Genomic DNA, 10939 nt, shown 5'->3' with positions numbered 1-10939 from the left:
TTTTATTGGGTTGGACATCTAGCTTATTCCATCTCCGGGTGTTGAGAAAATTAGTAAGCCCAAGTCACTTCCTATACAAATAAAATAAAGATGGCCTAAGAGTATATAAAGTGGGTAAATGGATCATTGGACTATTTGGTTAGAGTGGTGAATAGAAGGAAAATGGTATGGGTCTTAGCAGTCCGGGTCGGACCAAGTTACTTGATATGGGCTATGAATTGGGTCCAACATTGTTATTAATTATTTCAGTTTTGGTCCTCACATTTTGTATTAATGACTTAAATGTGAACTGAGTGGTCAAAGTGAAATACCATTTGAGAACAGGTCCAACTCACATTAAAGTTAGGGGTATGTTGGTAATTGTACAACAACAACAGTATCGCTGAGCAGAGGACATTATCGTAATTGGGCTATAAGAACCCTTCCGATAAGTGAAAAACCTAACTCCCCCGAACCCAAAAAGAGAAAAATAAAACTAAAATTAAATCCTTTTCTTTTCCAATTTTTTCTTTTTCTTTTTCTTTTTTCCCCTTTCCGATTTACGGATTTTGGAGGAGGTGCAGTATCATTTTCAAAATACTCTCGCACGACGCCGTATTTTGCTCTCCCTTCCCGCCATGGTTGCACAGGTGGCGGAGCCACAGCCCTCTGCTTCCCAGCAGTTGGGCATCCCTCCGGTGGAACACGACCCCCAGTCCGAAAACCCGCTAGCCAGTGCCAAGACCTTAATTTGCGCCCTCAATTTCATCTCCCGCAATTTGCCCTTGCCCCAACATGTTTACGACGCCGTTTCCTCCATTTACCAGGACCCCTCTTCTGATACCGGTCATGAAGCCCCATCTGATGCTGATGAGGAGGTGGAGGGTGACGTCAGAGACGGGGAAACTCCGCCGTTGCGGACGGTTGGTGCTTTTGTTGTTTCTTTAATTTTATCTTTTTTTTTTCTTTCTGGAATTTAGAGGTGGTGCTTTTTCCGTGGCGGATTAATTTGGATGATTGAGTGGGATTTGAGCTTTTGGGTTTTCGTCTTTTCTTTTCTTGATTTTTTTTTGTTGGAGTCCTTGTATTAGTATAATTGTTGTAAGAGAAAGATCACGATTTTTAGGTTTTGTATAGTTCCTGTTGTGTTTTTTGTTTATTAGTTTTGAAGAATTAGTTCACTTTTGCTTACATTATTAAGTTTAACTTGCATTAGTTGTTACACTTCTCTGAATGTTTGTTTGATAGTGGTTATTAGGAGAAAAATTGCAATTTATGTTGTCTGGGCCTTTTTTATTTTAGTGTAATTGTTTCAAGTGAAAGATCACATTTTTTGTTTGAACGAGAAGAAGTTCTCGTTTTCTGTGGTTTAAATTTTTATTGAATTTGGTATTGATAGTGGGGTTGCTAATGGTTGAGGCTACTCAGATTGGTGTTAATTTGTTTTATTTTTTAGAATTCTAGCTGTCATTATTTTGATGAGAAAATATTATGGTTTAGTTTTCATTTTATTTCTCGTTTATTTTTTCAAGAATTTGTTGATTGGTTGGAAATTAGGGTATTTGATACTGGCAGTTTGTTTAATATCCGAGCATGCGCAGGTTTGAGCTTGCTAATTGTGAAATTCTTTGGGATTTTCATTTATTCTTGTTTTTTTCCCCCCAGAGAGAAAGACTGCAGCTTTCGGTTTGCAGTTGTTGCATTGTTGCTTTTTTCCCTTAATTTTGAGAATTTGGTGATTATTTGAATACTAATTTCTGGAAACAAAAATCTCTTTTCAAGACTAGTCTCTAAATAGTTGAAATATGATTCGGCTACCGCTCAACCATTACCTTTTTGCACAATGGTGCGTAGGTGCATGAGACTTACATTTTCGATCCTCATCTAAAACTCTGTTATAGGTCAAAAACTAGCCCCATTAATTTTTGAGACGGTGGGACTGTTCTTTTAAATTGACCACTGCCTTTGGCTTACATTGCTACTGTATCAGTAAATGGGATTTGATATTGATGAGAAATAATTTGGTTGTGCACTAGTTCTGCAACTCTGTGCAGCATTCTTTTCTGTTATAACCTCCTTAGATGTTTGCTTTGCTTCGCTTCTTGTAAGACATTAATGTTGATCTACTTTAATGATGCAGGATGGTCATGGTGTTTCAAGTTATGATGAGTTAATGTTGGACTTTGAGGACGCTGTTTTGAAGCAGAGATCACTATGTCTGCCTGGCTCTAGATTGTCAGACTTAAAGGAAAACAGGTCTCAGAGCCGTATCAAGCATCGGTTAGCTGAACTTGAGGGTAAGTATCTCCAAGTAAAATTATTTCGTTCACATGTCAATCATTTTGCAGAATTATTTATGGCTGATCTGATGTGGCTTCTGTTCAACATGTGGATGTTGTAGTCCTAATCCTCTCTTCTTCTCTATCTGCTACTGAAATTGTAAAAGATTTCCGGATAAAGCATTAACCATGATTTACCTTGTATTTGGTTTTGCTTTGATCTTTCTTGGGTGGTGTTTGGCTTTTTTTTTTGGCTTTTAATTGGTGTTGCCCTAGTTAACTCTCTTTAGCTTATTTTGTTTCCTTTGTTAAAGTTTATTTTGTTTTTATGGTACCTTACTCTGGTTTCTATATCTCATGTGGCCCTTCCAAGCTCATCCTTTCTGTTTATTTCCTTGCATGTAAAACATATTACTGTCGTCTTTTATATCCAAAATTCTAATTGGATTTTGTACCTATTATTATTTCCTGCTCCTAGTTTATATGCAAATAGTTTGTCTGATGTAGCATGGTGTTTGGAATGGCAAGACAGTTGGGATTTGGATATCAAGACTTTAAAAGATCCTAAATCTATTCCACTAATTGGGAAAATGATGTGAAAGATATGAAATTTATATTTACATATCCGTGCTCATAAGTTATGCTGTAAATAGAGATCATTCTATTAGCTAACTGAGGGGATTATCTAAGTTCCCACATAGTGAAACATTTTTATGTACGCGATCTCCTGAAGGAAATCAAGCAAAATCTTAATTACTATGTCCAATAGAACATGAGATCCTCAAATATTGGTCAGATAGTGCTAAGAAAATATCTGCTATACAGCCTTACAACAATGCACAAGCTCATTAAAGTTCGTTTGGGTCAAATATCAACTCCAGCCCAAGATTGTATCTAATTGAACTCTAATTGTGATTCATGACAATAAATACACGGGATGTATCTAATATTTCCACATAGTGTACAAAAACCTTATCGTAGGAGAAAGATGGGATATCTTTTAAAATAAAAATTTTGGAACCCACTGTAGTTGGTACCACAATTTGTTCTCTTCAAGAGTGTTAAGACATTTCCTGGATAACACCCCTAACTGCTACCTGATGTTTGTAAACTAAAAAAAGAGAAAGAGAGAGCACCAGAGGAAGCATGGGAAGTCTTCTGATTTGTGCTCCCTGACTATATGTTGGAAGAAGTTAGGCCCCTCAAGTTTCAACCATCAGCACATGTAATACTGAGACTTTAGGTTTGAAGAGCATTGTGATATAAGGAGCTGTATAGGGTTAAAATATGGAAACTGGTGTTCTATTAAATTCAAAATCTTTTTAATTGCAAATCCAGTGAGGACAAGCATTTTTTTAAAGGATTTGAGTAGCTTGTCTATAATTGTGTCAGAACCCTCCAAAGACCTACCTTATCTTATAACTTATTAATTGCAACCAACACAACATGGGATTTGCAAAACCAACTCTAACTAGATCCTCAGCGGCCAACAACCCTGTTAATGTATACATATATGTATGTATACGGACATCCATGTATATAGGATTTTGCTAAAAAAACTGCTTTTCCTTAATGAATCACTTTTACTTTGTCGTTCACAAAAATACAGTACATGCTTGCCAATGATGTTCTATGCTCTTTTTTCTTTGTTAAACAGAATTGCCCACAAGTAGAGGCGAGGACCTACAGTCAAGATGCTTGCTCGAACTCTATGGACTTAAGGTACAGTTGATTAAGGAATTGTCCAAGATATCTATTGAAATTAGGTTTAAAATCATGGCATTTTAAGTGGAGGTTTAAGGTGGTTGGTTTTCTGGATTAATTGCCATCTTAAGATGACGTGGAGTGGAGCTGTGTTTATTAATTCTTCTGCTGTTCGTAACAAATTCCCCTGCATAAGCATCTTCTGCTTGTAGAGTGGATTTCGACCTTTTTTTTCCTTGAACAAATTGTTTATGTGAAACTCTTGATGTGATTTGAATGGGAAACCAGGGCGAATAGTTCATTGATACTCCTGGTATTTGTCTTGCATATCATGGGGAATACACCTTAAATGAGTGAGAATGCGATTGGTGCAGGGATAAACTAGTTATATGCTCTGTCAATTTATCCAGTTATACTTTTGTTCCGAGAAGCGTATCGAAATTTTCTTTTTACGATGCATGGCTGCAAGCATCTTGTGTGTGTTCTGTGCCTAAATTTGAGATTATAATGATTTATGTCTTGTTTGTTAATGAATTTCATGTTCCTATCAGTTAGCCGAGCTCCAGAGTAAAGTGCGGTCTGAAGTGAGTTCGGAATATTGGCTTCGTCTACATTGTGCAAATCCTGACAAGCAGCTTTTTGATTGGGGCATGATGCGACTACGTCGTCCTTTATATGGAATTGGGGATGCTTTTGCTTTGGAAACTGATGATCCTCTTAAGAAGAAACGAGAGGCTGAGGTAAGGGCTATTATTGTTGACTTTTAAAATATTTTATGTTTCATGAGTGGTTCCTAACGGTTCATGTAAAATGCCACCTCAAAGTTTCATCTTATTGTCAATTCTTGCAGAGCATATTATATATATATGTATGTATCTTATTTGTCTGTTGGAAGGATTTTGATTGAATAAGAGAAATAAACTGACCGTCTTTGCTGCAGAGGTTGTCAAGATTTGAGGAAGAAGAAAGAAACCGCATAGAGACTAGGAAAAGGAAATTTTTCGCTGACTTACTTAATGGTGCACGTGAACTCCAATTGCAAGTACAGGCTGCCCAGAAACGGAGGAAGCAAAGAAATGATGGTGTTCAGGTACGACCTTCTTTCTACAATTTCCTTCCAATCTTTCTTTGCATTAGCAGTATGGCATGGGAACAAGCTCCTTTTATATGCAAGCAGATATGTCAAAAAGGAGGAAAACATTGAACTTAATACATGATGTCAGGCCCTTTTTCTGGTTGAATTATGGGATTTTTTTCTCTGGTTTCAAATTTTAGAAGGCAAGCTAATTGATATCTCATGATTTTTGGAAAACAAGTATTATGATAGCAAACAAATATCTTTTTCTTCAAATTGACACTGTTGAGAACAATTACTAGAAGAAATGGCAATGTACGTGTGATTTTTGAAAGTCCCCATTATGATTATGCTACTCTGTGAGTTGTATGCATGGGATCTACCAGATGCTTAATCCCCATATCCAATAAGACACAATTCTTTATTCTTTTGGCATACTATCCCCTTTGGATATCTTATTGATAATAGAAGCTGTATTGTATTCACTGAAGTATTTCCATTTGGGCAGGCTTGGCATGGTAGGCTGCGACAACGAGCGACACGAGCTGAAAAATTGAGGTTCCAAGCTTTGAAAGCGGATGATCAAGAAGCTTACATGAAAATGGTTGAGGAGAGCAAGAATGAAAGATTGACTATGCTCCTTGGAAAAACTAATGATCTCTTAGTTCGTCTGGGAGCTGCAGTTCAACGTGAAAAAGATGCTGCACATGACAGCATAGAGCCCCTGCAAGGTTCAGACACTGACTTGCCTGAGTTATCTGCCTCAAGGACTGATACACCAGCACAATCAGTTCCAGAAGAAGATGAAGAGGTTGATGATGAATCTGATGATAAAGTCAAGACAGGTGATTTACTAGAAGGGCAGCGAAAGTATAACTCTGTTGTACACTCAATCCAGGAGAAGGTATAATACGACTCTCTGACCTTCCCTTGTAACTTATACCTTCAAATTATCTTTTGGATCAAATTCATTTGGAAGGTTTCAGATATTTTCCTCCAGGAATTTGGGGTTTTCATTGATATCTAACAACTGAAATCCTTCTAAAAAGTTTGTTTAATTTCTAGGTATCTCATATATCTCTTCACCTTAGCTATTCTGCTTTATAGCACTTGGGGGAATGGGGTCTGAAAAGTGACAAGACATTGTTGGATGGAAGAGAAAACGAAAAAAAAAAAAAAAGTAGTTATTGTTATCTCTAATTTTGTCCTTGCTCTTGCCGGCGTTGAAGTAGGGATACTTCCTTGGGACAAAATTAGTCCCAGGTTATCGTGCAAGTCTTTCACCAAATTGAGTGAAATTTCAGGAAAGGTTTTTCTCTTATTGTCACTCTTTTTCTTTATGTCAATTTGTGTACATTCACACACATTAAAGAAATTATTATAGCCTTTCCTTCACTTACAATTCTGGGTAAATACATATTTCATTCCTTCGTAATAAACTCTTGAGGAGTGATGAGAGTTTTCCTTCTACAGTAGATGGATTGCGGACTAGATGTTTTCCCTTTTTTGTGTTTGCATGCTATAGTCTGAAAATTTCAGACCCTTGAATATTAATTTTGTAGTAACTAGCTCCTCAATTATTTGGAAATGTTGATCTAACATGAAAGAACTCTTGTAGGTGACTGAGCAACCAACTATGCTTCAGGGTGGAGAGTTAAGACCATACCAATTAGAGGGGCTTCAATGGATGCTCTCTCTATTCAATAACAATTTAAATGGGATTTTAGCTGATGAAATGGGGTTGGGAAAAACAATTCAGACCATCTCTTTGATTGCGTATCTCATGGAAAACAAAGGCGTGAGTGGGCCCCACTTGATTGTGGCCCCAAAAGCTGTCCTGCCAAATTGGATTAATGAATTTACAACTTGGGCTCCTGGGTATGCCTTGCTATCTCTTCTTTGCAAGTAGTTTGTGAATAAATAAATGCTTCAGCACTTATGGATGCTCTCTATGTTTCAGTATTTCAGCTGTTCTTTATGATGGTCGTCTAGATGAAAGAAAGGCCATGAGAGAAGAGTATTCAGGCGAAGGGAAATTCAATGTGTTGATTACCCATTATGATCTTATTATTAGAGACAAAGCATTTCTGAAGAAAATTCACTGGCACTACTTGATTGTTGATGAAGGACATCGACTTAAAAATTATGATTGTGTTCTTGCACGGACTCTGGTCTCAGGGTATTTCCTCTAATAACTTCTGGTTTTTTTTTTTTTTTTTGGCTTTTAGTTTGGAACTAACACTAACAAATTTTTAAGCGGATGCTTCAATTCTTATTTCTGCTTGTGTGTTCAACTCCACTTCTGCTTCTCATTCTTAATAGCCATTTGATATCTGAAAATTTTGCAAATTCTTTTATTATGCTGTATGACTATGAAGTCATTTCTTATCATGGGTTTGGCCCGGTCCATCTATTATTAGCATTTATTGCATAACAGCTTCTGTATCAAGATTATTTTCAGATGAAATGATTCACTAATTGATTACCAAACTTGACAGTTACCGAATTCGGCGGAGACTCCTTTTGACTGGTACCCCTATACAGAATAGCTTGCAGGAGCTATGGTCCCTGCTTAACTTTCTCCTTCCTAACATCTTTAATTCGGTTGAAAACTTCGAGGAGTGGTTTAATGCTCCCTTTGCCGACAAATGTGATGTCAGCTTAACAGATGAAGAACAGTTGTTAATCATTCGCCGGTTGCACCATGTATGTCTTTGTTCTTTATGTACCTTCCGTTATGAGTTAGCAATCCACCTTCTGAGTTCTTTTCATTTTGTGTTTGCAATATGTTCTCAGGTAATAAGGCCATTTATATTGAGGAGGAAGAAAGATGAGGTCGAGAAATTCCTGCCTGGTAAAACTCAGGTCATACTAAAATGTGACATGTCTGCATGGCAGAAAGTATATTACCAGCAAGTGACAGAAATAGGGAGGGTTGGACTGGGTCACGGTGAGTATTTTCTTATATTAGCATCTCACCTCTCTTTCTCTTTTCCAAGGATGTGGCTACTCTCAGTTAATTTTAGCATTTCTGACGTCTTGTTTCCCATGAAATCCCCTGTGTTCTCTGTTCTAAGTTAATTTTATGACGGGCTAAAAGGTTTGTCATCTGTTTAACTTTGTTAATTTTTTTTAAAGAAACAAACATATTAGAACCTGAAATATGATTCCAACAGCTGAAGTGAGAAGAATTTCCTTTTTGGCAACATCTTCTGCATCTTGATTAATATAGTGCAGTTGTCTGCCAGTGCCTGCAACTTGCATGAGGGGTCAGAGAGGTGTGTCCCTTATTGTGAATCATGCCATATCATATCTGTATGGCATGGAAGCTCAAATGCCAAAGTAAGAGAGGCAACCTGTCTCGTAGTCCTGGATATAATATGTTAGTTCTGATAGTCTACGCTTCAATAGTTCCATAATGAAAATGAGTGTTTTAACCAACACGACCATAGGACCAAGAATATGCTTAGCTGTCTATCTTTGTTTCAGTTTCTGCAAGAATCAAACAACTAAAATGTTCATTCTTGGTTGACATTTATCTTCTGTCAACATCCACTGATGTTTCAACATTTTACCATGTGAGCAACTTATTGAGACTTTTATATTCTGAGTCCGACTTTGCTTCATTCTGGTGTGTCTTTTCATACCCCACAAACATTGTCCCTCAGCAAACAGAAACACAAAAGAGTTCTTAGATGTGGGGTATTCTGCCACCAAATCAATGGCACCATAACAGGGATGGGTCTATAGCAACTTCCTGTCATGGCGCCATTAGATCTTCCTGTTAATCTGTCTTGGAGATGCCGACAGGGAATAGTCTCTCTTTCTTATGGTATGTATTTGCAGGCTTATCTTACAATATGACTATATGATGTTTGCAGGTAGTGGCAAACCCAAAAGTCTGCAGAACCTGACAATGCAGCTCCGGAAATGTTGTAACCACCCGTACCTGTTTCTAGGCGACTATTTTATGCAGCGAAGTGAGGAGATGATCAGGGCATCAGGAAAATTCGAGCTTCTTGATCGCTTACTTCCCAAACTTCATAGGGCTGGACACAGAGTCCTCCTTTTCTCCCAAATGACTAAGCTCATGACCATTCTTGGAGATTATTTGCTGTTAAAAGGTTATCAGTTTCTTAGACTTGATGGCAATACTAGCACTGACGACAGAGGCAAATTACTCAGACAGTTTAATGCCCCCGACTCTCCTTACTTCATATTTCTTCTAAGCACGCGTGCTGGTGGACTTGGTCTGAATTTACAGACTGCAGATACCGTGATTATATTTGACAGTGATTGGAACCCTCAAATGGACCAGCAGGCAGAAGATCGGGCGCATCGCATTGGGCAGAAGAAGGAGGTCAGGGTTTTTGTACTTGTCAGTGTTGGATCAATTGAAGAGGTTATTTTGGAAAGAGCTAAACAGAAAATGGGCATTGATGCAAAGGTCATCCAGGCAGGATTATTCAACACAACTTCAACAGGTCTGTCAATAAATAAAAATCTTGCACTGTTTTAGGCAATGCAAAATTTTAGGCGAGAACATAAATAAGGTTTGAAACTGTTTTTCTGGTTCGCCTGCAAATCAAGTATATGACTTTCTTAGGTAACTAACACTCCACTGGAGAGACGTTTTCTCTTAATCTTTTGCATCTACATCAAAACAACAATTAAAAGCGATTCTCGTGGACGTGCCTACTTGACTATCACGTATTGCATGAAAAACTTGCTTGAGCTCATATCTTAGTCAACAATCCTTCTTTCAGTTTTTTGGTTGGTTGGACGAAGAAATAATTGTTCATTTTATTACAGCTCAAGACAGGAGGGAGATGTTGGAGGAAATCATGCGTAAAGGTACAAGCTCACTTGGAACAGATGTGCCAAGTGAAAGAGAAATCAATCGTTTGGCAGCCCGGTCAGATGAGGAGTTTTGGTTGTTTGAGAAAATGGATGAAGAAAGAAGGCAGAGAGAAAACTACAGATCCCGGCTTATGGAAGAGCATGAGGTGCCAGATTGGGTTTATACTGTACCTGAAATAAAGGCGGGCAAGGGTAAAGGATCGATATTCGATGATGTCCCTGTCACTGGGAAGAGACGCAGAAAAGAGGTAGTTCGTGAGGATACAATTAGTGATTCACAGTGGATGAAGGCCGTGGAGAATGGAGACGATGTATCCAACTCCAAGCATCCCGCCAAAAGAAGAAGAGAGAATCCATCCATCGTAAATAATGAATTGCCTAAGAGTAATGTTACCAACAACATTTTAGGGGAGAAGAAAATCACGGACTTGAAGAGTGAAACGCTTTCAATGGTGAGTGAAACGAAGAGTGAAGACACCTTCGGCTGGACCTCCCAAAGGCCCAAGTCTGAAGCTGAAAGTTCACAAAGAAGCAGCTTAGATGGCCTGGAAGGTGGGCTGAATGGCTTAACATGGAGAGCACATAAGAAGAAGAGGTCAAGCTTGATGTGATTTAATTATATACAGACTATTTTCTGAAGCCTGAGGATTTAGAAATGAAGTAAAACTAGGTTACTTACATTGGTAAGCAGTAGTTATATGATAACCCATTGATGCGTTGTAGCAGATTTGTTTTGGACCTGAAGTTGTATTTTTTACTCTCTTTAGCAGCTCTCTGCAACATATTTATTTGCAATTGCAACTCAGATTAGTTACCTCTTTATTCATTCTCATGTCAATTGTCTAGACTTCTTCTCAAATCGATTTGTGGTTTCCTAATCCCTTTAACCAAAAGAACAAAATTCAAACTAAAATAATATTTGTTTCTGCATGGACCTTATTGTGACTGGAGTTGTTTACTTGAATGCGATTTAGGAACACTTGTAACTCCAACCAAAGTGGGGAAAATAAGATTGTTAAGCTTTTCTATTTGTCAGATTTGT

General features: G+C 37.9%; 1 protein-coding gene across 1 annotated transcript; it reads left to right on the top strand.

Moving 5' to 3' along the window:
* Positions 1-464: 464 nt before the first annotated feature.
* On the top strand, positions 465-10719 carry LOC105171369 (putative ATP-dependent DNA helicase CHR12). The gene is made up of 12 exons (XM_011092456.3): positions 465-902; positions 2120-2276; positions 3916-3980; positions 4514-4702; positions 4903-5052; positions 5546-5941; positions 6656-6915; positions 6998-7216; positions 7536-7743; positions 7834-7987; positions 8919-9521; positions 9850-10719. The coding sequence occupies exons 1-12, from the start codon at positions 618-620 to the stop codon at positions 10506-10508; spliced, it is 3345 nt and encodes a 1114-aa protein (XP_011090758.1). The 5' UTR covers positions 465-617; the 3' UTR covers positions 10509-10719.
* The last annotated feature ends 220 nt before the right edge of the window (positions 10720-10939 follow it).

This window comes from Sesamum indicum, linkage group LG10 (assembly GCF_026168435.1).
Source record: "Sesamum indicum cultivar Baizhima isolate 11 linkage group LG10, ASM2616843v1, whole genome shotgun sequence".
NCBI classification, from domain to species: Eukaryota; Viridiplantae; Streptophyta; class Magnoliopsida; order Lamiales; family Pedaliaceae; genus Sesamum; species Sesamum indicum.
The sequence above is the reverse complement of the archived record's forward strand: the minus strand, read 5'-3'. Positions and strand labels throughout refer to the sequence as shown.

What these genes read in the sequence shown, in the direction of transcription:
- LOC105171369 (XM_011092456.3), top strand. Translation starts at nt 618, where the DNA reads ATGGTTGCACAGGTGGCGGAGCCACAGCCCTCTGCTTCCCAGCAGTTG. An exon ending in GAGGGTTGGACTGGGTCACG is followed by an intron (nt 7,988 to 8,918) that starts GTGAGTATTTTC and finishes TGATGTTTGCAG; the next exon opens with GTAGTGGCAAACCCAAAAGT. An exon ending in ATTCAACACAACTTCAACAG is followed by an intron (nt 9,522 to 9,849) that starts GTCTGTCAATAA and finishes ATTTTATTACAG; the next exon opens with CTCAAGACAGGAGGGAGATG.